At 39.8% G+C, this 27,995-nt stretch overlaps 2 protein-coding genes across 4 annotated transcripts; one reads left to right on the plus strand and one right to left on the minus strand.

Annotated features, from left to right (window-relative positions):
- Positions 1 to 140: 140 nt before the first annotated feature.
- Positions 141 to 16,968, plus strand: hps3 (HPS3 biogenesis of lysosomal organelles complex 2 subunit 1). Of its 2 annotated transcripts, XM_079471151.1 has the most exons (19): positions 141 to 448; positions 820 to 1,041; positions 6,254 to 6,544; positions 6,778 to 6,955; positions 7,039 to 7,121; positions 9,325 to 9,511; positions 10,020 to 10,101; positions 10,304 to 10,458; positions 10,536 to 10,637; positions 11,404 to 11,512; positions 12,323 to 12,498; positions 12,596 to 12,773; positions 13,036 to 13,269; positions 13,352 to 13,537; positions 14,762 to 14,950; positions 15,276 to 15,380; positions 15,562 to 15,768; positions 16,025 to 16,112; positions 16,189 to 16,968. In XM_079471151.1, exons 1-19 carry the CDS (start codon positions 238 to 240, stop codon positions 16,314 to 16,316), a joined length of 3,111 nt encoding a protein of 1,036 aa, XP_079327277.1. In that variant the 5' UTR covers positions 141 to 237; the 3' UTR covers positions 16,317 to 16,968. The 2 variants fall into 2 exon arrangements, with proteins under 2 accessions (XP_079327277.1, XP_079327278.1); XM_079471152.1 differs by lacking the exon at positions 10,536 to 10,637 and having other exon boundaries at positions 143 to 448.
- Positions 16,610 to 27,995, minus strand: cp (ceruloplasmin). 2 transcript variants are annotated; one of them, XM_079471148.1, is made up of 20 exons: positions 27,685 to 27,995; positions 25,958 to 26,202; positions 25,660 to 25,872; positions 25,142 to 25,315; positions 24,423 to 24,677; positions 23,981 to 24,146; positions 23,756 to 23,895; positions 21,989 to 22,129; positions 21,868 to 21,912; positions 21,232 to 21,446; positions 20,791 to 20,941; positions 20,493 to 20,705; positions 20,089 to 20,296; positions 19,107 to 19,246; positions 18,873 to 19,001; positions 18,653 to 18,759; positions 17,981 to 18,200; positions 17,432 to 17,571; positions 17,175 to 17,337; positions 16,610 to 17,089 (listed from the first exon to the last, which is right to left on the minus strand). In XM_079471148.1, exons 1-20 carry the CDS (start codon positions 27,840 to 27,842, stop codon positions 17,049 to 17,051), a joined length of 3,264 nt encoding a protein of 1,087 aa, XP_079327274.1. In that variant the 5' UTR covers positions 27,843 to 27,995; the 3' UTR covers positions 16,610 to 17,048. The 2 variants fall into 2 exon arrangements, with proteins under 2 accessions (XP_079327274.1, XP_079327275.1); XM_079471149.1 differs by lacking the exon at positions 21,868 to 21,912.

Consider the following 27,995-nt stretch of genomic DNA (forward strand, 5'->3'; position numbering starts at 1 on the left):
CCGGCTTGGATAATTATATAATGTCACTAAACATCTTTAATATACATTACATTTAAAGTTATACAAGAATTAAAGTTTGAGAATTATTATTTCGACCTCGGACGTGACCAATTAGAAACGACTATGGGCCGCAATGCCCCGCCTACTACGTGTCTTTCATGGCCGTTCTGGTTGTTTGTTGAGTCGTTCACTCTTCCGTGAGTTTGACAGACGCTAGTTCGCGGTGTGTCCGCAGACATGGTGCACGTCTATAACTGCCACCCGTTCGCGTCTCAGCACATCGTGTCGACGGAGCAGGAGCCCGGGCTGACGTGCTGCGGCGGCGGGGCGCTGTTCGTGGTGTGCGGCTGCAGGATCGAGGCGTATGATGTGCGTCAGGACGGGTGTCCGCTCATCTGCCGCTTTAGCAGCGTGAGCTCCGTGCGCAGCATCCGCCACAGCGGCGCGGGTCAGTCACTGCCTCATTCTTATACCACCAATATCGATAAACTGATGATTAAGCATTGGTTGTGTTTATACAGTCTGAAGCTGTCGCGACACGCTGTTTCTTTCATGCTTACTGTAAGTCCTTTAAATGCCTCGGTAAAGCAGACGGTATTCATGTTAATATCATGTTATAAGTGTCATAGTAAGTGGGAATGAAACACACAATAGCTACCGTGAACTGTGTCCTATATGTTTGTGGATATGGTGTTCTCAGAGATACCATGTAAGTTTCATGCAGTTTGTCTTAGTTTTCTTTTAGAAAACATGGAATTTGAGCCTTAATGCTACTAAAAAGATATTGGAAAGATTTGCATTCTCCACGTTTGTTGTTAGGGGACTATCTGGTGACCATTGAAGAGAAGAATGGGGCGATGTACCTGCGGGCCTACACTAACTGGAGGTACCAGGCTGTTGAGAAGACTCGTGTTGGTGTGCGTCTGCTGGGACATCTCCTGCGTGGCGCATCTTTCCGTGGAGCGCCCAAAGAGCAAATGGAAATTATAGAGATTCCTCTGTTTGAGCCACCGCTGTGTATGGCGTGTTGCCCTCTCACAGGTAAAACTTATCTGAAAATAAAAACACATAATACTTACAGTAAGCAGGCTTTTCAATTTAAATGGGTAGTTCACCCCAAAACTAAAATTCTGTCATCCTAAATTGTTCCAACCCTGTTGTGCAACAGGATATTTGTAAGAATGTCATTAACCAAACAGATTTCACCATTGACTCCAATACTATGGCAGTAAATGAGGGGTGAGATCTCTTTGGTCACTGACATTCAAACAAATATCCTTCTTTGTTTTCAGCAGAACAAAGAAATATATACAAGTTTTTAACAACTTGAGGGTAAGTGAACTATGCCTTTAAGAATGTTAGAATGCTCCGAATGCTAGAATTTGTAGCCAAGTGAAATAATGTCTGGTCCCCAATTGTAAGGGACCGACGGTGAGGCAAAAGAATCACAGGAAGTTGTCTTTTGGAAAAATTGGGTTTTATTACCCAAGATGTTGAGGAGCTACACAAGGACCAGAATTAATAGCTAGGCCCCAAAACAATCTACAAAACCAGTGATGGCATATAGGCTGATGTGCATATAGGCTGATGTGCATATAGGCTGATGTGCATATAGGCAGAAGGGAGCTTATATAATGTCCAAGCAAAAACAACTAACATAGAAGGGGTAAACAAACTAATACTTAACACCACAAGAATTAACTAAAGGCAAAATCCCCCCTGGCACATGGTGAGACATGGTATGGCCTAATGAGAACAAATAGCTTGTGGCTGTTGAGCAATTTGGAATAAGAGCTTTTTTACAGAGACGCGTTGGTTGCTGTGATCTGGAATATCTACGACAGTAACATGTTCCGTGTATTTTATTTTCAAAAATATTCCTAAATACAAAAATGCAGTTACTAGCAATATTAACTCCATTGTTGTGTATGATGGTTGTACAATGTAGTGTTTGCCCACCACTCCTACACTGTAATTGGACAGCTATCAAAAAAGGGACTATGACGAGCTGTTTTACACGTGGTAGAGAGCAGGTGTAAAATGATTTCATACCAACTGACATTTGGAAATCACTAACTTTTTCATCAATTCGAAAATTAATGTCAATTAAAGTCGATCACTTTCCGAACGATTTACAAAAAAATTTGTTCTGCTCGTCTTTCATGAATGAGGCCCAATGTCTGTACATTGCCAAACAGCAAGAATTCATTATTTCTCACGATATGAATCCTGTTCAGGGCTCTAGACTAACTTTTTGCACTGGTTGCACTGGTGCGCCTAACTTTTTTTCTTAGGTGCACCAGCACAAAATTTAGGTGCACCCAAATTTTAGACCGGATCCCATTTAACACTGCAGTTTTACAAGTTCACTTTTTTATAAATCGCTGTCCATATAGGCGATATTGACTTGTTAATGATTAACTAACAATCTGGTCAAAACAAAGTTTTTTATTTGAAGTACAATTCCACAAGAAAGGTAACTTACTGAAAAAATATGCTTCACTGAACTCAAATATAGATTTACAACATCTTCAGATAAATAAAAGAAATCTAAATTAAGTGTTTTAAGGGCTTTAAACTGAACATCTCGTAGCTCAATGTCTTATGGACTATCCTCCATTGCCGTCACATGCCCCTCTGATGGCCAACTCCTGTAGTTTGGCCTTCTTGATCTTTGGCCTTGGCTTAACCAGCTGGCCACACTCTCTCTAGCATTAAAGTCTTCCAGACTTGGCCCCTCAATACTGATTCTTATCAGATCTTCCACTGTGTCTGAAAGAAGGGATGCTCTAGTGTCTGATTTGATCCTCTTCTGTGCAGAGAATCCTCTCTCACAAACTGCAGCTGAGACCGGAAGGACCAGCATAATGTGTACAAGGTGCAGGATGTTCTGTGAAAAAATACATTCAAGAGATGTATTTAAGAAATGTGTGTTTAATAGCAAAACTAATACAATCTTAAGAACGAAGATTAACTAAAACTGACCTTGTATTCCGAGCAGTAGGGCTCTCTGGTCAACATGAGCTCCCAAAGGCTGAGGTAGGTCTTGTCTTTGAACATCCTGGCAATTAACAGCTTCAAGTCCACAAACTCTTCTTTTGCAAGCTCAGTGTTTACACCATTTCTGAAAATGATGTGGATTACAAAGCTAATCAGTGTTCACATAAAAGAACCAAATATATACCAGCAGCACACATAATAGTGTAGTAATCCACCAGCTACCTTCTCAGGACTGTGGAGAAGTGATTCAAGAGAAATGCAAGGTTGTCAGCCCCAAAGTCCACTAAGTCCTCTTGGTTCTCTGGCCAGCTATCAAGATTGAAAATGTTAAAACAATTTACAGCCTTGGTTGTTTCAGACTCACAAAAACCCTCCCCTGTTGAAAGAACAAATACATTTTAGTAAATGAGTAATAATATTTCTCATCAACATGTGTTTTTAAGACAGGTTACACTTGCCTAGAAGGCAACTGAATCTTGCTTTCAGATGTTTCACAGTGGATTTGATTGTTGCATCCATTACTTTTTTATGTTTAGTGGCAGCAACATCATCTCCTGCCAGCTTTGATGCCTCTCCTTTGAGTGTTATTGTCTGTATGTTGCATAAACCATAAATAGAGATTTTTGTTAGATATTAGAAATATTTGTAAAAATAGACTGTTCTCACTTTAAATGGGAGATAGAACCATACATATACCTGGAATTTGTAGACTGCCATTTCACCCTCTTCCTGCTGCTGCCTTCTCTGCAGCATCATGTCAGCCAGGACTCTGACAGTCTTCCACTAGGCTTGGGTCTCGCAATCATTGCCTCTATGGTCACCAGCAGTTTTTCTAAGCCGCAAACTGCCTGTTTAGATATAACAGTGCACTATTATGAACACAGCTGATGATGACCCAAAACACAATTCAAATTTACACATCCCACTTCATCTCCGTTACCTGTGGTAGGATGATCTCATTCCTCTGAAGTAGGAGGCTAAACTTAGTAATGCCACTGAACACGTCTGCAATAAAATGGCAAAAGGCCACAAAAGTGGCATCTTCCATTGATTTCTTAACCTGTATCATACAAAAGTAGAAATGAGTCACATAGAACCCTGATTAACTAAATTCCAATAAAAAGTGTCTTTAATGAAAGTAATATTCTTAAAAGAATGCACTGACCTTTGTAGCACGGCCTGCAATGTCTGCATTGGCAGAGGAGCCTGCCAAATGGTCCATATGGTAGTATACAGCAGTGAACTGTCCTGGTTTAAGAAAGGTCTCCAGGGCCCTTGAAACATGTGGGAGCCACCTTGTCCCCTTCACCCCAGATGGCATCAGCACATTTACCCCCAAGTCAGCCCCAATGACCCTGAGCTCTCTCATTGATTTTGGGCTGAAATGGTATGTCTTCCAAATTAAATGTAGAAGATCATACAATTGCCCCATCATTGGATTGTCCCTCTGCACTGACAACATTGCCAATTCCAATCTGAAAAGATTGATTTTAAAATGAATTATTAATTCTAAATGTAGATACATCTGCTTTTTAAAAGAAAATAACCCATGGTGACTTAAGGTGTCAGTTATACCTTAAGTATCAGTTCTAGTCTTACCTGTGAGGCATACAGTGGAAAGGCACAATGTGGTCACCTGCCTCTTTTTGCACAAGGGCTATGACACCCCCTTTGCTGCCCAAATTAACAGCAGCACCATCAGCACACAGAGCAATAATTTTCTCCAGCCAGTTACTGCACTGGTCCCCGAGAGCAGCAAATGCTTTCTTTGAGGCAGCATAGATTCCTGATTAAACAAATAGAAATTATAAAACCGTTTACTTCCCAGATCAAGAGTTAATGCAATGTTTTTTTTTATTTCAATAATAAGAATATCACATATGGTTAATGTAGTAACCAGACGGTAGGCATATTATTTACATAGGCTACATGACATGATATGGCTTACCTTGGGCATGGGCATGCTCGACCTCGATGTGTCCAATCAGTATATTCACCGGTCTTCCTCTCCGTAAGATACGACAGTACACAATGACACATTCCTTTGTGGCGATATCTGTGTCTCCGTCGATTAGGAATGCCATGTACGGACTGTTCGCAACATGCACAGACGTATTCTTTTTCAATGTATCTGCGATGACTCCTATAAATTGGGCGCACGCGACATCATTGCTGTAGGTCGGGTTTACGTTCAAGCCGTTTTTCTTCATAAGAATTATTTCGGACTTGAACTTAGTGAAGGGAAGTTCTTCCTTTGCAGTATTGTAGGCAACGTTAAACTTGATTATCATCTCAGCCTCGTCTGATGATCTGTTTGCTGCTGCTTGCCGCTGAAAGGCAGCGGGGAGAGGGCACACTTGTGCAGTGCATTTATCGCGGCATGTAATGTGTTTTATAGATGCATTGTGCTTTTTCAGCGTTTCAATTCTAAATGTATTAGAACCAGTCACAAATGCACTTTTGCCGGCCATGGTCTTCCCACACTCTTTACAGTAAATGCAGTGCATTATTTCATCAGCTTTACTGTATCTTAGCCAGGGAAACTTGTCGAGCCACCTTCGAAACCTATACACTTTCCCCCTTTTAATTTCAGTCGGCTCGAACTCGATCGTATCTGGCTCATTATCGAATGCCGTCTCCGGATCAATGCTTGACACAACCTGGGAGGTTGATGGCTCCGTGTCAGAACATTGTTTACGTTTATTGCACGGATTCTTATCGAAAAAGTTTTCAATCGTTCTTTTCATCTTTTCTACTAACCTCTATATCTGTCTGATTGCACCTCATGCGATTTCAAATGTAAACGCACGTACAGGAATATCTGGACCACGGCCAATCAGAGGGGGGGTCCGCCCAACACTATCTCTAATTGGTTTAGACCACGTAATGGGACTTATGTGTGACAGGGAGACTTGAGTCGCGGAGCCTTTTTTTCTCCGTCGAACGGCTGGTCGCACCGGTGCGACCTTAGATTTTTTTAAGTCGCACCATTGAGAATTTAGGTCGCATGTGCGACCAAATTAGTCGCACTCTAGAGCCCTGCTGTTCATAGCACAGACCACAGGTTTGTGGTTCAGAAAGACAGAGTCCCTAACTTTTGTCACTTGTCAAGTCAGAAATGTTGGGCGCTCAAACTAATTCAGCAATGTTTAAAAGAGCCACTCTGTTTACACTCTTCAGAAGGTCTGATTTAAAAACAAAAGTCGTTATATTTGAGACCGTTATACCCAATGCGTTTGTGTGACTGCTGCAGGTGATCTTCTGGTGGGTTGTGCCAAGAGTTTGGTGGTCTTCAGTCTAAAGCGTCAGAAGCTGAGCGAGCAGCTCTCTCTTCTGGACTTTGAGAGGGTTCTGATTCTTCACGTCCAGGGGCTGAGCCCATCACAGGTAGCATTCTGTGCTGGATTTGTGGCTCTTCAGACCGAGTTGGAGGTACTCGTGGTAAAGCTCACCCAACAACAGAAGAACACAACCGACACAGGCCGTCATCACGTGCTGTTACCAGATGACATCATCACTGATGCTGCTTCAGATGAGGATGCAGGTATTACTAACACAAACCAATCTACTTCAGTTAACATACTTTTCCCATGCTGAATCCGCCAATGGCACCAGGCTTTACAGTACGACCATTTATGATGCGATCGCTGGGACAGTTACAATGCAAAACTTGCAGCAGGTTTTTCTGTCCATACAGATTTCTTTAATGTAATGGTTAAGGTACAGTACAGCTATTTGAATTTCACTTGTGTTTTTTCATGTTTGTCCATCTTTGAGAGATGAAAAAGGATGGGTTCAGTCCCATTCATGAGCAGGAGGACTTCTTCATGTTTCCGAAGCATCAGGAGATGTTGGGCAGTGAAGCTCAGTACTGTGGCATATCTTTTCTTCTGGAGTGGACGGGTATAGAGGTGGAGAGGTCGGAGGACATGAGCATATGCTATGTCTTATACAGGTATAATAAACTCTGTGGAGAAATCTTTCTAAAGGCAGCCATGACTGTTGCCAAGTGTTACCTGTCTATTGTGCTCTTTCTAGGAGATTTGCACCTGATTTCTTTCAAGGTTGCAGCGTAGAGGAGACACACTTGCATTCCCTACAGCTCCACCCCATGTTTACTGGTGAGGAAACTAAAATAGTTGCTGCAAACATTTCCTCTTCAATGCTGTAAGGTACCTTCACCTTTGAAATTTACTTGCTAAATGTAAACAAAGAAAACATTGAGGGCACTTGTGGACAGCGTGTCTGTGGCCCACGGCAGCTGTAATTAAACAAACGGTTGACTGAAGTCTATTGCCTGACTCTTGTAGAAAGAGTGGTTATTCATTTCAATACGTGTAGTAAGGTGTGCGGTCTTGTAAATTTCATTGTACCAGTTCGTCGCCGGCGCAGCCATGTCACGGAGATGTTGTGTGTTTCGTTGTTAAAAGAAATCCACTTTGTTTGGCCTGTCAAAAGACGATACAACAAAAAAACGAATGGTTACATTTTATTTTCAACACTGTTCTAGAGAAGTACAATCTGAATGTTCAGGTTTGTGCAGAGCATTTCACCAACGATTGCTTCATGAACCTGGGAGAGATCAAGACCGGCTGTGCACGGAAGCTTTTGTTAAAAAGTGGCGCAATTCCAACAGTTAAAACTCTGCAAGGACTGTCTGGCGCTTCAGCCTGTTAGTATATTTTCATTGTAAAAGACTTTGTTACGGACTAACCCGAGTTGAGTTTGATGTTGTTGTTTCTTTGTGTGATCACACGTGCAACGTGGAATAAAGACAACACACAGTAAATCCTAATAATCAGTAATTATGTTCCAACTAGAGGCAACAAATGTCATGTTTATAATAGGGCTTATTGTCTTTGTTGAGTCGCGACGAGACATGGCGTAACACTGGTTGATCAAGAAGGGATAAAGCACTTGCAGTATTTATTTTTACTTTTACCATTGCTTTTACCAATGCGAACTTGTTTCTATCTCACACAAACTCTTTATGATGTATATGGTTGTTTATTTATTGTTAATTACTATTACTACCTGACTTTGTTACGGACTAACGCGAGTTTACACCAGTCACGCTGGCGAAGTTGTATCGGCTTGATCTTCATTTTCCGGATCAGATTTGGGCTCGAATTGATAAGGAAGGATCGATGCCATTTTATCACCTGTCAGTAATTTTGGAACCTGATGTTCCGAATATGGCAAGCGGCGTTACATTTCCTTGCTGTTTTCGACCAATCTATACGCACTAGAGAGTTGGCCAATCATAGCACACCTCGCTTTTCAGAGTGTTGAGCTTTGTAAAATATCAGCGTGTTTCAGAGAGGCGGAGCAAAGAAGATATACAAACATGTTTGGTATGTGGAAAATGCAGCTTTTTACACCTTAAAACGTGTATACACATTATTGTTTGCTTTGGATCTAATACAATTAGTTTTAGCCATGTCAAATGACCCCTTTAAGGTTTCTTGGCTGTCGCTCAGAAAATTATTTGAGTTTTAGCTTCACAGATTTACTATAGCACTAGAGACTGGCAAGGACATGTAATGTGCTTCTCCTTAAGCGACTCCTTGGGTGTCTTGGCAATATGTTTTGGGTCTTTGGCATGTTAAAGGCACATCCCCGACCCATCTTCAGTTTTCTATTTAAGGGGAGGAGGTTCCCATCCAAGATTTTCCCCTTAATGCTGTGAAGTCATCCTGTATCCGAGCAGAGAAAAAGCCCTACAGCATAATGTTTCCAACACTGTGCTTCTCTGTTCTTATATATAACCTTTATATATACATTTCTTCCCCAACTTTTTTGGTAGATTTTCAGTTCACCTGGTTTCTATCAGTTAAAATAAACCTACCATAACAATTATAGACTCTTCCTTTCTTTGTAAGCAGGCAAACTAACAAAATCAGCAGAGGATAAAAAAAATCAGTAGTGGATCACCGCGAGTCACTTTGCATGTATCTCTAAACGTACAAATTGCTCTACAGAGCACATTTCATAAATGGGTTATGTCATTTGACAAAGAAGTGAAAATGCGACAACATCTTTTTTCCTGTGTCAGCCACTGTAGTGCTTCTAAAGGGAGCGGTGGGGTGTGCCATTGCTTGCTTTTTTTTTAAACACGCTGTTAGATTTTACAAAATTTTAAACACTTGACCTTTAAAATCTATTACTTGTACACTCGCTGTAAAGTTGTGTGAAAAGCCTAGGGTGTGTAAACTTCACTTATATGCAGTTTGAACATTCTCCACCACACGCCTGTTACATTATATCAATACACTTTGTTCTTATTCTTCATCTTTGTAGTTCTGACTGTTTTCTTCCTACTAGTTACACAGGAGGAATCCATCATTTCTAAAGGAGAAGAACCCACCTGTATGTTTGTTTTCTTCTCTTTGCCAAACACCGGCTACATGTACAGTATAAAGGACTCTGTAGAGCTTGTATCAACCTACCAGTATCCTGAAAAAACCCATCAGGCTGTGCTTAGCAACCAGTTCCTCTATGTCATCACCAGGTAACACATTTCATATTCCCCTAAATACAAGTTGATCTTACACTTAAATCAAAAGTACAGTAAAAACATTGTAAAGAAGCCCCAGGAATTTAGTCACCTGCCAATAAGAATGAACTTTGAACTAACAATAAACCTCATTCTTCAGCATTTATTCATCTTAGTTTATCATGTTAATTTCAAGATTTTTGTTGTTTATGTTAACAGTAGTAGTACTAAATTTAACAAATCAATACATGCTGTGAAAATATTTTAATGAATGTAACCTTTTTGTGAACTGTTACTGTGTACGTTTTTGGAAAGCAGGAACACAGTGTAATACAGTGATTGGTCCATTACAGCATTCCGGTGCATAATGTATTCCGGTTGTCCTACATAGTCGTGCTAGTAATTTCACGTCTGTCAGGCGTAATAAACTCTTTTCAGCTCACAGAAATATATAGGGTTTACTGTCAGTAAAATCCTATATCAGTCTGTCATAGTTTCTTTTAATTAACTGTGTTTGGTGTAGGAATGCTCTGCAGTGTTTCACAGTCAGGTGTAGTGCGGTAGCAGCACGGGTGCATGACCCCTACATTGACACCACTATGAAGGTAACGTCTGTCCTCATTGAGTCCTGTCTATTTCTTTTTTTATAACACATTTCTTTTTTAACAGCATTTGGAATACTTAAAAGCTAAGTCTCGTTTCCAAGCAACACATTGCTTGATGTCTGATTGTTATCTGATGTTACCAATGATAACATAAAAAGTCTTGTAAAGTTTTGGGGTTGCTTGGTGTATGGTGTTGATTTAGGCGTGCCCGCCCGTCACAATGGAGGTGTGCGCACTGAGGATCCAGCTCTTCATCGGCCTGAAGGCTCTCTGTCATGACGGGAATCACATTGTTCTCCTGACAGCTGCCGATGTGGACAACAGAGAAGATCTAGAGAGGTCGGCCCGCAAAAACACGTAGGTCTATCAGTGGACATGTGCAGATAAGAGATTGACTCCCAATATCTGTCTGATCTCCTTTCTGGTTGTTGTAGTGAATCGAGAGAATACAAAACCCTGACAGGCATTTTAGTAGCTGTAGGTCTAGAGCCGTCTTCGACAGCAGCTCTGGAAAACCTTCTGTCCAGAGCTTTACTGTAAGTTAGCTAATAGCATGACTCTAACAGTCCCTCCTAACCCACAACTGTGTGACTCTGACTCATCTAACACCACCATATTGCTGAAGAGTATCCCCCTTTAAAGGCTTTATCTGCGTGCAGAACTCCTAAGATTTTCTCCAAAATGTTTCCATTGAGAGTTACGTACATGTTTATTTTCATTAAGTGAACAGATGATGAGTCACTGTTCTTCTGTTGAATGGATGCTTTCTAAAAAAAAATAAGGTTTGAGAAGTGTTCTTTGCAGCAGTGCTATAAAAGAACTATTTTTGGTTCCCCAAAGAAACTTCAAGTCAAGAGTCTAAAGATAATTTTTCTCTACAAAGATTCACTCAATAGGACTAGGTGCTGAAACCTGAAACCTACAGCAGATTTGAATGGTTCTTTATAAAACCACACAGGACATCTATGGCATTGTTTAGCGTCTTTATTTTTTTACTTACATAAACTGTAACAGAACTTGAGTCTCGACTGCGGGTGTTATGACGTGATGCACATGGACACTGAATGAAGAGCTCTTGTGTTATATGTTAGCATGACTGTTGATCTGTCAGTATCCAGGACTGTAATGATCTGTTTTATAATCCCCAGTAATCCGCTGTTCCCCACTGAAATGTGTTTATCATTCTTGTACAAACGTGAGCTCAGTTACTAACTTCTAAAAGCCGAGGGTGTCAAAAGAACTCAAACCATTTAAAGCATTGAAACTTTCTGACTGTTCATCGTGTTCCTTTATGTGTTTTAGATCCAGAAAGACCTCCGTCTGCAAGTCCACTGAGCCGACAGATAGCGGTCATGGCTGGAATCTCTATGTCATCACGTGTGTGTCCACACTGCAGCTCTACCGAGAAATAGTACTGTATCTATACCTCTCAAACATCAATTACATTTTTATTTATCTAGTGCTTTTACAATTTTCATAGTTGCAAAGTAGCTTTACACACATTATAATAAAAAATGTATAATAATGGAAGTATATTATGATTTTAAATATTGTTATCAGGGACTGGAAATCTAAAATTACAACTAGAAGAATTTGCAATAATATCAAAATCTGGAGAAAGAATATATTTGTTCAAGTTAAGGTATGTTAACGCCCATGTAAGTTGTTAAATGTAAATTATTTATGTTTATGAAATCAAGGGATAGTTCACCCAAGAAATGAAAATTCTGTCATTTACTCCAAACCTGTATACATTTCTTTGTTCTGCTGAACACAAAGGAAGATATTTGTAAGAATGTCAGTGACCAAACAGATTTCATCCCCCATTTATTTTCTTAGTAGGGAAAATAAATACTATTGGAGTCAATGGGGGATGAGATCTGTTTGGTTACTGACAATTTTTCAAATATCTTCCTTTGTGTTCATAAGAACAAAGACATTTATACAGGTTTGGAACAATCTGAGGGTTAGTAAACTACCCTCTAAAACATCCTCAAAAACCACTGGAATAAAGTCTGGTCTATTTGAAAGTTTATTGTAGCTCAGAACTTCCCACTAAAGACATCAAGCGACTTCTCTGATTCACATCTAGAGGAAACCAATCACAGTTTTTTTATGTGGCATTTAGGGGTAAAACAGCAACCAGCTTTAAACCGTAAATGGGAAAACACTGATTTCACGCATATGTTGTGTCCAAAGGTTGTGTGCTTGTTTGTGTCAGGTGGAATACAGTAAGCGGTATGAGCAGTCGAGCCCTCTCTCTCAGAGCTGTGTTCATCTGCTGAGTGAAGCTCATCTTCTCCTGCGTTCAGCACTGCTCACACAGCAGGACTGTGAGCCTCACCTGCAGCAGGCCTTTCAGGAGAGCTGCGCTCATTTAGCAGACTGTTTTAGCAGGTAAAACAAACGTTCATTTATTCACCTTCAAGCCATCCCAGATGTTTTGTTCGGTTGAGCTGTCTTTAGTATTGTGATGTATGTGTGTGATATGCAGGTTGGATAAGAAGGATTGTCATTTGGCTCTGCCGTACTATAACATGTCCGGTCTATCTGTGACCGGTGTTGTTCAGAGGAACATGGCCATGTGCAGCTTCATGTCTGGATACGGCGGAGGATTTCTCTTCTATCTCAAACATTCACTCTATGAAGGAACCGTGGAGGAGCTCAGTGAGGTGCACAAGACTCTTTTAAGAAAAACAGATTAACATGTTATACGCATACAGCATTCTCGAATGAAATCAGTGTCAGCCAGTGTGAAAAGTGTAAAAAAATCTCTAAATGGCCATATAATCTCATTTAGTAGCATAGAATACAAATATAATCTTAAAAAAGAAGGTACTTATTGGTGTCCCATGACTTTAAGTATCCTCACCAATCATACCAAGAACAAAGCATGGAAACAAGAAACGGAGGGATGACAATCTGTTTTTCTAGGCCATGGCCAATAAAGTTCTGGCGATCTTTAGCGTGGCTGAACCCGCTGAGCTCCCTCATGTGGTGAGCAACCCATCCATGCTGAGGGCCGATCCTGACTGTGCCATGACCCACCTGAGACAGCTGGAGATCTCTGGCACCTCATCCATCATCTTGTCTCTTTGTATGGCCTCCCTGGCGCTCCGCAAGGGCGATCTACCCACATACAGGCAGGAGATGGACCGTCATGCCGAGGTGAACTGATGCACGTTCAGAGTTTACTGCTGTACTGAAATCAGTAGATGACTATATGAATGTGTGTTGGTTTCATCTGTAGATGCTGCAGGTGTATGGCTTCCTAGAGGAACCAAAACTCCTGCTGCATGGCAGAGGAAAGGCCATAGTGCCCACTGTACTGGCACAACACCTGCGAGACACAGAGGAGGCGCTGCTGGTGGCCACAGTCGTGGCGCTGCACGAGAACAGCAAGATCAGACTGGAGGAGGCCAACCTTTTCTTCCAGGTGCATTCTAAAGGCTTTATTTTAATATGAGGTTCACTTATAATGTTAGTGATGCTTAAAAAAACATGATCATTTCCACCCTCGTTCTGAGATTGGAACGCTCAGTGAATAATGTCTGCATATGAATGAATGCTATTTGATATAAAGAGCTTTTAAGTCAGGTGGCTTGATTGAGGTGAATAACCTCCATTGAAACAGGATAATGTATTTGTTAGGTTAGGTTACTTTAGGTATTCCTGCAGGTAAATTTGTTTAGTTTTTTCAGGTGTTTGTGTGGACTATTGTGGAAGCTCTCTTATACTGCATGATAGACTGTATTACGGGTCCAGAAGATGTGAATACTCCTGAAAGCCCCTGTCCTCCACATGGCTGAAAATGGCTGAAAGTCACAAGCAATCATTCTCACCAGATCCTCATCCAGTTTGCTTTGTTTTAATTTGCCTCCTTGGACTAACTGGTCCTTGGATGGTGGTGGGTGCTGCTGGTACACTGGATGGTGGTAGAAACCGCTCCAGCTGCTTCAGGGCTAACTTGTGATAACAGCACAGTTGGATGTGAGGATGGTGACCGTCTTGAGTGACAGTTGTCCTTCAGCTGAAATTTGCACACTATATTTCTAAGTAAATCACTTTATCTCTCCAGTTTTATGTCAGTTTGGGTCACAACTTTTAAAGCTGACGTTATCATAACCTTAATATTTTAAACTAACATGAATCATTCTAATTCATTGGCTGATATCTTCCACGTCTCGTACCGTCACGTGAATGGAAATATGCATGTGTAAATGATATGCAGATTAATTTATGCATAGACTAGGCATTGTAAAACCCATATATGGTTATATCGGGGAGGAGATTTGGTCTTTCCCTGACTTGGATTTAAAGGGAATTTTTTGGCATAGGAATGCACACTTTAAGGGTGAAATCCATGCAAAGTTTTATAAATGAGACCCCAGGGCTTTTGCGGACCTTTACTGAATAAAACACCTTTTCAACATCCTTAAACTCTTAAACCAGAATTTTAACGTTGATCTTAAGACACAAATCCTGAATTTCGAAAATAGAAAAACAGGGTTTGTTATTTATATATTTCCTCACATGCTTTATCATATCCCTGCAAAAAGCCCCATATGAACGTCACATTTGTTAGTGAGTATAAACCATCACAACAAGACTGTAAAAACTGTTTGTGTGGATAATGTTGTCTGTCATTCATGGTTGTCAGGAGCTGTGTAAAGATGAGATTCAGAGGGCTCCTCAGTTACTTCTGGATTTCTGGGAAGCTTTGTTGATAGCATCTGCTAATGAGTCCATCATCCAGGAGCTGCTGTTTCACCTGGTGGGTGTCTACATCGACCGGATCACGTGTCGAGATCGCTCAGGTGTTGAAGCCCTCAAAACAGCTGAAGACCTGGTGAGCATCATCAGGCCTTACTGTAAATTACAGTTCAGCCCAATTTCAATGGTAGAAACTACAGTGCTTTTACTCTTTAGTAAGATGAGTGTGCTGTTCTGTTTGATTGTGGCCCAAAGCAAGCCAAATAATGATATCTGCATTGTAGATATGCCTTGGGTCTGGTCGATTTCCTAAGTCAAGTGTCACTATTTTACCCGTAATTGTTTTAAAGAAAGCCATTTCGTTATAAAATACTGTCCGATTATACATCAGAAAACAAACACTTAGACTTTTATGTCACTCATAGCATTCTTAAAACTGTCAAGTATTTCTTGATGCGCAGATAAACTCATGCTGTCATTACGGGATGTTGTATCCGTGGGTGAGCATCCTGACTCCCGTCCAGTTTGACATCGCTCATGACCAGCAGGACATACACAAACTCCAGGTCTGGACTAATACAGTAGCTCTGTTTTTATCAAATTACACAAATGTCAGAATAGTAAATAACTGTTGTAAGACTGACATAAGCGATTCATAGAACCGAGTTACGACAGATCTTCTGAATTCATACAGCATTTCTTAATGTTGGAAGCCTGTGGTTTCATTATTGATGGTTTCTCCTGTAGTCTTTACTGTGTGGTCCGACGCTGGATGTATCGTCCATCCTGCCTCTGCTGGAGCAGCTGTCTGACCGCGATAACACCGGACTTAGTGTACATGTGTTATGTGCCACTAAACTGGGCCAACACGTTGGCTGCATAGACAAGCTTCTGGATCGCTGTCCACAAGCCATCATCTCTTACGCCAAACATGAGCTACAGAACGAGAACCTGGTGACAAACTTTACTGACATTTAAAGGACACTTACATGTATCAAATTGTTACAAAAGCCTAGATGTTTAGACTGTTTACTGTCAAGACGGCAAATCTAAAGATGTTTTCAAATCAGAGTAAGAAAAAAGAAAGGAAAAATGTTTTCTCTGCTTTTCGCTTATTGCTTCCCGAACTCTTTGTAAGTCGCTTTGGATAAAAGCGTCTGCTAAACGACTAAATCTAAATGTTTTTAATTTGTTTGTCTGTTGTCTTCAGTGTCTTTGGTGGCAGAAGCTTTTCCCTGAGCTCTGTGAGAGAATCAGAAGAACAGGAAATGACATCACAATCCTCTCTGCACTCAGAGGTTCGTTTTAACTTTTAAGATTAACAGATTCAAATGAATTCTGCTGCTTTTACAGAAATGCTCTTGTGTTTCTCAGACGTTTTGGCTGTGGTGGCCATAGAGCTGAACCCATTAGAGTTCCTGGACTTGTTACCGGATGATGGAACGGCTCAGTTTTTCCTGCCACATCTGCTTGAGTGTAGCCAGAGAAATCTTCTGGTGTGAGGACTCATTTTCCATCGGTATATTTCAGACAATCAACACTAAACCTGTTTACAGATACGCTAGATTTATTGTCCATTTACCGCATTGAATGCTTATTATCACATTAAAGTATGTTTTCATCTGTCTGATTGGGAAGATGCGTGGCAATCCTAAAACCCAGAATGTTATTTAAGGGGTCAGAGTTTATCTCAAAACTAAATTTTTGAAACAAAATACACAATATAATAGTGATTGACAATACAATAGAAATTGCTAGGTCAATTAAGACTACTTTACAAAATACTAGAGGGGTTCTAGTTCATGTTTATTTGAATGTTTTGGGTTGCTTTATTCCAGTTAAGCGCATCATCTCATGATATGTATATGTTTGTGTTTGACCATTTAAGCTTATTTCATTTCATGATGTTTAAAGGTTCGTTTGCACACCTTAGCCTCTATCATCTGTATTAATGTGTCTTATGCTGTTTTTTTTTTACAATAAAATGCTAATTGCTCAGTTTTAGTCAACATTTTGTGTATACTGTTTGCCTGTTAGTAAATCATTTTTGTTCTACAGTAATCCAAATAATAGAAACTCACTCATTTGTTGTCACACTCTCAGTTCACAACTATTTCTTCTTGCATGCTTTATTTAATAAAACAATTAACCCATAAATTCCATTTTGTATTTTTATTTAGAAAAGCCATGGCCAAGTATCCAAATGAAATCTTCCTGTTACAAATGAGAATGAGTTAACCACTACCAAACAAGCCCAGGAAACCTCCCCTCTTCCCTAGAAAACAAACAGACATGTATTTTTTATTCTACTTTAATGTTCACCTTCATTTACAATAATTGTTTGCTGTAAGCAGACTCACCATCTTTGTCGAGAACAGTGTATGTGGTGTGCATTCCAGCCAGTATGTGGTCCGTCACGTGACAGTGTAGTAGCCATGTTCCGGGATACAGCGGACGCATGATGACCGTCTGGAACGTCCCAGGAAACAAATCAAAGACATCTGCCCGGTGCGTTCCACTGATCTGATGGTAAAACAAACACTCCAGGTTAAAAAACAGATAAAAGGTTTTAATAGAGTATCGGTAGGAAGGTGAGGGGATGTATTAGAATCTTTACCTTATACTCAAAACTGTGTCCGTGAAAGTGAGCAGTGTGTATGTCCACTTCGTTTCCCATTCCCATGAGATACCAGTACACTTTTTCTCCCACCCGCATGTTAAGCCCTTTCAGGTTACCGTACACTAAACCATTGATACCTGTGATGGACACGTGAATAGCCATTACTTCACATTGTGACACTAGGGGCGGTTTCCCGGACAGGGATTAGTTTAAACCAGGACAAGGCCTTGGTTAAATTACGGATATTGAAGTTGTTTTTAAAAACATACTTTACAAAAAACATTACTTGTGGGCATCTTGAGACAAAACAATCGCACCTATACAGTATATTTAAAGATATGTCAGTGTAAGTTGTTTTCGATTAAGACACCTCTAACATTTAAGTTAGTGTGGGACTAGGCTTAAGCCCTGTCTGGGAAACTGCCCCTAGAACATCTGATGTGGACCTCAACTTGTTTGACATCAGAGTTCTGTTTGTTTTTCAGATTTGCATGCATGCACAAAAGTAGAATCAAAATCTGATTCAGATTAAGCATCCGTGCTCACCGTGCATCTTGTTGCTTTCAATAAACTCAGCATCTTCTTTCAACTCTTTGGGAGGGTTTTTAACATAAGCTTTGATGTTATCATCCAGAAACCAAGATTGATTTTCGTCAAAGACCATGAAGAGCAAAGCAAACTCCTCAATCTCTTTCTTAAGCCCCAGTTTACGTGCTAGGCTCTTCTTGCAGAGGACCAGCGGCCCAATCAAACCGCTATACATGTCCTGCAATGAGAAAGAGTTTCAATTCGATATGGGGGCCTCATTTATAACAGTCTTTGACATGTAAAAGTGCAAAGCGCCACGTCTGAATCTTAGCAGACGTACGCACTAATGCTTGTCGTAGTACTGTAGGTTTTTGGAAATACAGGTATGAGCCATTCTTGCCACTTGCAAAGGATTTGGAAATTGAAAGGTCCTCTTTAATGTGTCAATGATATTGATTAGTCATTGTTTATAAGGCGGAGATCTGAAACTGTTCAGCTGCACACAATTTCAACATAATTTGCGATTTATAGATTTCACATTGAGTATTTACATGCATGTCCGTTCTATGAAGAGCACGTATGCACTTTGAGAAATGATCGGAAAATCTCATTTAGGATGGCTTCTACTCAGCATTTTATAAATGAGGCCCAAGATCTCCACATACAGAGGCTATCTGCCGTTACAGTTACCTTAATAACATCTACAGTGGAGTAATATGCTCCAACACTGCACTCCTCCTGCTCTTCTGTCGGCCCAGCACTTTTTGGTATGTACCAGGTATATGTCTGAGTTTCACCTTTGGGAGAGGAAATTGAAGGAATGATTAAATAAATTATTTAATAAATGGAAAAAAGGTGATTATTATTTCCTGAACCTGACTTTAGTGCTCTGTATCAGAACAACACTTGCCTGGAAGTGTGGGAGTGACTTGAGGACTGTCAGTTTTAACTCCATGAGCGTGTATGGAGTACGGTCTCTTCGCCATGTTCTTAAAGACAACCTTCACCTTTTCCCCCACATTACCATGAATCATGGGTCCTAAGGTGAGCAACACTATAATTTCTCGTATTCTGGAGCTTTGTAAACTTTCAAATCAATTTTGAAGTATGTTTCAAGCATTGGTGCATATGCTGAAATATTTACCCATAATTCCCAAGTGTTCCATATCAGCGGGTCTCTCCTTTGGTTTTGTGAAGCTTTCATCAGTGTACTCTTTGTAAAGTACCTTCTTGTATTTCGAACCAATGAATTTTCCATCTTTCTTTAGGTACTTATTGCCTGGACTGATAGAATAAAAATTTTTTTACAAGAACCGTTACCTTTGCAGTTTACTGACTTTTTCTGGTAGTCTGGTAGTCTTGAAAGAGAGGAAAGAAACCCCTAATGCTATCATTTCCACCCTAAGAGGGACAATATCTGAAGCCTGTATAGAATCATATCTATTTATGCTTCATATTTAAATCTCTCAAATGCCACATCATTTTGTGGAGAACAAACATGCCAGGAAGATGGATCTCTTTCTACAGGACATTGACTTTCCATCTCCACCGGCCTCTTTTTCTCAGAATGCTGCCTGTAGAGCACGGAGCGATCCGCAGCCTGGGGGGGTATCAGCAGCTGAAGGAACATCTGGTTATGATGACTCATTCATCCAGCCAGAGGGCACATCAGGAACAGACCAACCAAGCCTTAGTTTAGTATATGCAAGAATTTAAAGCAAATTCTTTGCATTATAAGGGGAAACATATTGCTCTCTGGTTGCGACCGGATTTCTAGCGAGAGCTTGGTCTAAGGGACCAAGTGAGCCTGGAACAAGTGTCTTATCAAATACATACTGAAAGAGGAATGCTTCTTTGAAAAGGTAAGACAAGAAGATTGAAGCTTTGATTGCAGAAACTGCAGCATTTGCATGGGATATATATTAGGGGTTTCAAGGAATTGATTTACACTTCAGACTAGAAAAATCTAGCTAAAAGCAAAGCCCAATCATCAGATTTTCTGTTGTTCATGGATTATCTCTCCAGCAGTTCTCATTAGTTTAGTTCCCTTCAACATAGAATTATATAAAAATAATTATTTTTCCCCATATGATAAAAGCTTACAGTGAAATGGGGTGGTCAACTACCTGTTGTTCAGACTGTTGTGCATCTTTTCCTCCCAGGTGCGGGTGGGGGAATAATCCCACTCCATCTCAACGGCAGCAATGTAATATTTTTTCTGCTGCAGCATCACCTCAGACTGACGGTTCCAGAAGTGACATTTCTCTACGGTGTAGTTGGCTCTCATTCCCCCATGGTAATGATCTGTGGTTTTACAAACCACCTGAAACTGCCCTGCAGACATCATAAGACCAGCACATTTATGTCATTTTTTTATTTTGGAATGTTCTAAAGTTTGAGTAAAGGTACTGAATAATTGTTAGACAATTATAGATAACTAATTCCAGATGATCACAACGCACAGTCAGAGTATTACAGTCAATCATTTAGCTTAAATGTACATTTACTTCTGTAAAGATATGTTATGTACCCATGCTGTCAGGCTCCATGATGACGGTGTGAGAGATGTGAGGAAATACATTGACGGTGTCTCTTCTGGTTCCTTTGTAGAGGAATCTGTTGCCCTCAAAGTAAAGTCCATGGATGTCTGCCTCTGATCCAAGCCCAGACAGATGCCAAGACACCTTGTCACCCTTACACATATTCAAGCCTTTGAGATTTCCATACATGTAGCCATTTAGAGCTGTGGATTAAGAGTTAACACTTGTTGAAAAACAACCAATCCATTTTGTGTGTTGAATGCAAATATATCTTTGATCAGTCCTCACAGTGCATTTTATTGGATTCCTGAAAGTCTTCATTATCTTTGTTTACAGATTTGGGCTGTTTTGCATATCTGTTGATGTTGTCATCCAAATACCAGCTCAAGTTCTCATCAAAAACGGTAGCAAGAAGGTGAAACTCTTTGTCAACGTTCTTCTGAAATGGAAAATGTGTATTGGAAAAGTTGTTAGTTCTGGATTGTTAAATACTATTTTCTGAAAACAGCCAGGCCCACATAGATTCTGCAGCCGAACTCATGAAAATACATTTTGTTTACTCATCCTCCACGTCTTGTGTTTGATTGCTTATTCAATGTTTTGGCTGATTTAATACGTTGTTCAACTACTAATAAAAGTATATTACCAGTTTTCCACAGAATGAGCATGGCAAATTCTGGTCTAGGCTTTCTATGTGGGCCTGGTAGTAGCCTGGCGTCCAACTCTCACCTGTTTTCCAGATTTCAAAGATTTTGGCTTGCAGATGAGAAGCGGTCCGACTAGCCCAGAGTTGGTGTCTTGGATGGGATCAACAGCTGAATAGTACAGGTATGTGATGCAGTCGGGGTCATTTTGGGTGGGTCCTCCACCCTTGGGCACCACCCACTCATAATGATAGGTGGTATCAGGAAGAACCATTGCTGCCGGAAGTGGCTTGACTACTCCTGAATAAAGTCAAGACCATCTAACCTCTGTCTTACTGTACATTTAATGATTGCATACTTTTAATGACATTTTGTGTGAGGTGTCAATAACTCAAATCAAATGGACATCAAACTCTTCGTTGTTACATTGATGTTAACCAGCATTAAATTACTGTTTAATATTTACAAGATTTTAGAAATGCTGCATAATCTCCAATGTAAAAGAATGTCTAAATGTCTGTTTGACTATATTAAACATTAACCAGTAATGACATTGGTGACAACGGCCAAATCAGATGCAATATTTAATTTCCGAGGTTGAGTAAATTTGACGTGAAGGGTTTCGGTCCAGCCAGGACAGAAAAGTACACTTTACCCAGATCATTCAACCCTATATTTGTAGGTCTTTCGAAATATCAATATCAAATCATTTTGCTCTTACTTGCTTCTTTCTTGAGTTCCCGGAGCTTTTTCTCTGTGTATGTCTCTGAATAAAAACATGATTACAGTAGCAGAATAAGAGTTGGTTTGCAGGTCATAATATTAAGAGGTTATTGCTTTACCTTCAAGGACATTGTGGTAAAGAGTGCCATCCATTTCAATGTTATATTGAACTCCATGAGGTTGAATACTGTAGGGTCTGCTGGCTTTATTTCTGAATGTTACTTTTATTGTGTCCTCTTCCTCTGCTCTGATTATTGGACCTGAAAAACAAACCACAGGCCTTCATTTGTGTTGTAAATGATGACGAAACCACAAAGATGAAGTCCTCTGGATTTGTGATCAGCTGTTAGTGAAGTAAAAGAAACACAATGATGCTGCAACTTGAAATATGAAGTTGCATTTGGTCACACTGATACTACTTTAGCTGGAAAAAGTAGTTTGGTACTGCAGAAGCAAAAAACCTTTCACTCTTTATTCTCTTACAATGATTCAGCCGTAAGATCTTTATAAGTCATTTACTGGAATATGCCTGTCTTCTAAATAGCCTCAAATGATTTAATGGTGGTTTGCCTTACCACCTTACAGTTTGCCTGTAAGCACAAGTCCCAGACTAAAGTAAATGTTAGAGAGCTTTACAGACTTAAAAACAGCTTGCACTGACACATATCTTAATAATCAGTGCTATTGTCTCAAATTGCAAACAAATAATTTTGTTTTGTAAGACATGTTAATAAAAACTACTTAAATATCCTAATTTAAAGGAATACTTACGGCGAAGAAACAAAATTGCCCCATGTTTTACTGACCCTCAGGCATCCTAACTGAAATTGACTTTCTTCTTGAATAATAATAATAATGTAAAACCACTCATCCTTTTTGCGGTAGAATGGGAGTGCATCCTTAGATCGAAGAACTGCTCGACTTGGCTCTTCGCTTCAGAAGACTCAAAGGGCTTAAATCCTGTTTATTCATACGAAGTGAACATGTTTTGTTGTGTTTTATAACAAATGCAGCATAAGGTCACAATGTTATCAATTATGATCATGTCCTCACCTTAACTAAAAATAAATACCGTAAACAAATAAAATGTGTAGGGGAATGTTGCTGAAGGGGATGATTATTCGTCCTGCACCGACGTTTTGCATGCTAAGTGATGCCGCTCTGAGACCAGAGTACCAGCGCTTCCAACTTTACTCTTAGTGTGTTTATAGCTGTATAATATTACTTTTCTACTGGATCTACTACTAGTCGAAGGTGAATGACGTCACTTCCAGATACAAACATGCCCACTAAAGAAGATCACCTCCGCCATTGATTGACAGGTTTCTGTCAAAGTCAGAGAAAAAGCAAATGCAAGGGGAAATGCAAGGCTTATTCCACGTCACCAGAGGAAGTGAAATAGCATATGGTGCTCTTGTGATTTAAGTATGGCTGGGTCGTAACTCGTAAGACAGAGGTTATTCAATTGCAAATAAACTTTGCTTTTGTTTATTAAATTTGGCAGAAATTGTATGTTTGTGTAAAATGGTCCGCTAAATCCCCCATTGTGATCAGCCATCTCCATCCACGATTTTAAGCTTTAGACCATCCATTTACAGTACATCATCATGAATTTATTTTATTTTAACAGACTGTTTTGATGACAGTATCTTTATTTTATAAATAAAAGTTAAAAAATTAAATCTTTTGTAGTGTTCGGTTGCACATTGCTAAAAGCTATAAACAAGGTAAACTGAAATGAAAAAAAGGAACCTTTGAAGCAGAAGGGGCTAATATTTGGCAGTAAAATTGTGTTTCTGGTTGTGCTATACCTGCCCTTTTTGCTCTGTGGTTATTATGTAGACACAAGCTTTTACATAAAGTTAATTAAACTGCACATGCATTACCCAGAATTCCTAGGTGTTGCTCATCAGATGTCCTCTCTTTGCGTTTGGTGAATTTATCATCGACGTATTCCACATACTGGACCTTCTTGTATTTGCCTCCAATGCGGTCATTACTGTTGTCAAAGTAAGTGTCCGACACACTGTGGATGTTTAAAGACATGGTTCAATTAAAAAAAAGACATGAATCCTCACGGCTCATCTTCTTTAACAGGAAAATTGTTCTACCTGTCATCCATGAGTTTTTTTTGTGTATACTGGTTTATTTCTGTGGGGCCGTAATCCCAGATGATTTCTTCAGATGCAATGTAATACTGTCTCACTTCCCCAAATGGTCTGGGTTTGTGTACATGTGGGAAACACTTCTTAATCTCAAAAAAGGCCTGCATGCCAGCTGAAAGTAGATAGAAATGTCATTTCTGGCATTTTGCTACAGTACCTCCTGCTCCCTGAATTGTTTTGCTGGTTTCAGTAAAACTGTTAACATGCACAGATTTATTCAAGCTACACCCGGTGTGTTTACGATATTGATAATAAAATGTATTTAATACATCAAATTTACCCCATTAAAACAATTATTGTTTACTGTTGTATTTATATAAAGGTCGCAAACAAATGATCATAATTGTCAAAACATTTTCCCATGGATTTAGTGTCATTGATCTTTTACCTTTGAGGTGATCGTTGACTTGACAGCTGAGAAGCCATTGACCAGGATTATCTGCAACCATCTCCACATTGACAAAGGTAGCTGGGAAAAGACTGACCGTGTCAGCGTGGTAGCTTTTGTCCGTCAGAACCTGGCCATGGAAGTATGCTGAATGGATGTCCACCTCATTTCCCATCCCAAACAGATGCCAGTGGATCTTATTGCCCACACACATACTGAGATCCGGCAGATTACCGTAGACGTAACCATTAATAGCTACATGAAAATAGGAAGAGGAATTTCCGATTAAGTCGAATAAGACTCAAGAACAGGTGACAGTTTGAAAGCATTGCGATTAATTAACAATAAAAACCCCAAATGTGATTACTATGAAATTATTGCAAACGTGTCACGTATAATTCCTATCGTTGTCGTGTTTTTGTGCTGGAATATATTTTTGAAAAGCTGCTCTGCAACCATGCAAATTGTAAAAAGTACTGTAGAAATCAAATATATACAAATAACATTTAATATGCAGTATGTTTATTGTTTACAGTTGTAGACAAGCAGAACACACCACAATTATCCATCATCTCTTGTACCAAATGAAACAATATGCAGTATGTTTTAATACTTATTCCCTCCCTGCCATTTTTTACCCAAAATGTAGGCGTTTTTACAGCACTGTTTTCATCAGACAATGTTTCACAGTTCTAATGAAACACTTTGATTTTACTCACAGTGCATTTTATTGCTTTCCTGAAAGTCCTCGTCCTCCTTGTTGACCTTTGCGGTCGCTGAGCAGTGCGTCTTGATGTTTTCATCCAGGTACCAGCTGAGGTTCTCATCCGACACAGTAAACATAAGGGCATAGAGATAGTCAGCTGACTTATCACCATGAACATCCAAAGTACCTGATAATAAAAAAATAAGAAATGTAAAATATTGCGTCATAGCAAAAGTATTAAAATGTGTTCATATGAAAGTCATTAAGGTTCATCTTATTCAAACCATATTGTTTTGGAGACCTATAGCAAATTAAGCCATCAACTAACCAACCTCACATGAAAAGGAAATGTGACTGATCGAGAATTAGTGAAATAGGGCTTAAATACCAGATAAATGCTGTCTGAATTTGAATTTGCACCGTATTTAGCTTAATAACTTGAACACATATATCACTGAAATGCTCAAGTCATGGTTAGGTTCCCTTCTCTGGCACAGTTTGTCACAGTGTAAAAAAATCAAAGCTGTTTACCTTTTTTACATATGATAAGTGGCCCGACGAGACCAGAGGCGATGTCTTTAGGAGGGTTAACATGTGAGTGGTAAATTCTTGTCAGGCAATTGGTGTCGTCTTTGCCAGGGGAGTGGGAAGCAGGTAGAGTCCAAATATAAGAGTAAGACTTTCCAGGGCCCACAGAATCATCAGCTTTCTCTATATTCTCTGTTGAATCGGGATACAGCGCTCCTGCGGACAAATGACACAGTGCTTCTATGAGTGGGATATTGACCCATTCACTTTTGTGCATTTAATGCTCGTGTTCAACACAAACCTTCACTGGTCTTGTTGTAACTGACGCCGTGACCATGGATGGAGTACGCTCGTGTGGCCATGTTCTTCAGGTGCACGATAACCGTATCATCCTCTTCTGCACTGATAAGGGGCCCCAAGTAGCCTAGCCATTTTGGTTTCTCTATCTCCTGCTTGTAGGTGGAGTCTGTATATTGCTGATACACAGCCTTCTTATACACCCGCCCTATGCGCTGCTCTCCTTTCTCCAGGAACACCTGTGCCTCTCTGCAAAACATCAAACCGGCCCGCCTCTCTGTCAGCCTTTCATATGCATTGGGATTTGCTTAATAGTTTATATGAGCTGAGGTTAATGCAAACAATATGCCCACTGGGGTATTGATGTATCCCTTTAAAAATATTTTAAAGCCTATGGGAAGCTATGTTTCATTCAGCTCTCTTGTTCAGTAGGCAGGGCACTCATCTGGCATCCTCCCAGTGCATTGAAACTAAATAAACATCATGAAACGCGATATAACCTTTGGAAAGACAAACATGTATTTTAGTTTAAATGAAGACGGTTTCATCTGGCACAAAATTAACATTGGGTCTGTGTTTGTTGAACGGTCTTTAGTAACATTAATTATGATTATTTGTATATGATTCAAATGACAGAGAAAGTTCTGCCATGAAACTCTAGATGGAGCAGTCCTTTAGTCTAACCCAATCTGACATAATAACTTTACCACAGGATAAACAGCTGATTGATTCATTCTGTATCAGCAGCCTATAAGCTTGCTGCTCAACAATTAAATCTTGGAAAGTGATTGTTGTAGCAGTGCAGCGCGCTTCAGAAACCCTCCTCCTTCCCCAGCTTCACCTGTGCTACAAGGTGATCATGTACTCCAGGGCTCTCCAACCCCGTTCTTGGCGAGCTACCATCCTGAAGATTTCAGCTCCAACCCCAATCAAACACAGCTGAAGCAGCTAATCAAGGTGTCCAGGGTTGCTTGATAATAACAAACAGCTGATTTGAAACATGGTTGGAGCTGCAGTCTGCAGGACGATGGCTGTCTAGGAGCAGGGTTGAAGATATGTTATCTACTCATATATGTTATATGTGCAGCACAGCATTCCTTACATGCACGCAGCAGAAAGTTGTGGATGTATTGGCAATAGCAAGTCTCTGAACTTGCTTCGCATCAGCAGTATCTATTCCGCCAAGACCAAATACATTTTTATGTCAAGTAGGCATACTTTATTTATTTATGTTTATTTTTAAAGACTCGCCATAGTTAGCTGACATAACACTTTCTAATTTTAATATTCTAAGTTTAACACAGTCACGTCACTAACGTCAGATCAACTCTAAAAATCGTCTATAATTATTACAGTATATTGACAGTATATAAAAGTATATACCAAATTTGACAGTATATAAAAGTTCAATCGTGTTTATAATAGTTGTATTAATAAAGGTGGAAAATGAAAAACATACTGAAAAACAAAACCATATTCATATCAATTTCCCAATGCTGCCGACAGGGGGTGCTGCAGCAGCACCCCTACTTTCCGCGACTATGCTCTATGCTATGCGACTATGCTTACTGTGGGTTGCTAATATTCTTCCAAATATCTTTCTTTTTGTTCAACCAAACCATGAAATTTGTTGGGTTTGACAAATAAAATTTGTTTTCAATATTTAGGTTGAGATCAGCTGTAAGTACAGAACCATTCACTGAAGTAGATTCTACTAAAAGTACTACTTACACATCCTCTTCAATGCTTTTGTTCTGAATCAGGTTTCTACCGCTAGGCGCATAATCCCACTGAATTTCCTTAATGGCCAAGAAATATTCTCTGGTAATAGATGCAACAACTCCAGCGTAACACAAAAGCACGAGCAGATTCAACTGTAGCCCCTTCATGATGCATCTGTGGAATTTGTTTATCAAAATAGCAAGTTGCTTCACTCTTTTAAATGTGAAAGGTTGACAGCAGTCAGCCAATCACAGCAGACGTACAGAGGTCAAGAGACAGTTGACTATCAGTCCATCATTCAGTACATAATCCTTGAATTT

This window comes from Barbatula barbatula (assembly GCF_947034865.1).
Source record: "Barbatula barbatula genome assembly, chromosome: 13".
NCBI lineage: Eukaryota > Metazoa > Chordata > Actinopteri > Cypriniformes > Nemacheilidae > Barbatula > Barbatula barbatula.

Bases quoted from the DNA above. Each gene is read 5' to 3' on its own strand.
- hps3 (XM_079471151.1), top strand. From the start codon at position 238: ATGGTGCACGTCTATAACTGCCACCCGTTCGCGTCTCAGCACATCGTG. The intron at 6,956-7,038 runs GTATAATAAACT...TGCTCTTTCTAG, and splicing joins ATATGCTATGTCTTATACAG to GAGATTTGCACCTGATTTCT. The intron at 12,499-12,595 runs GTAAAACAAACG...TGTGATATGCAG, and splicing joins TTAGCAGACTGTTTTAGCAG to GTTGGATAAGAAGGATTGTC.
- cp (XM_079471148.1), bottom strand. From the start codon at position 27,842: ATGAAGGGGCTACAGTTGAATCTGCTCGTGCTTTTGTGTTACGCTGGA. The intron at 24,678-25,141 runs GTGAGTAAAATC...ATTTTCATGTAG, and splicing joins GGAAAGCAATAAAATGCACT to CTATTAATGGTTACGTCTAC. The intron at 23,896-23,980 runs GTAGAACAATTT...AAACATCCACAG, and splicing joins AAAAAACTCATGGATGACAG to TGTGTCGGACACTTACTTTG.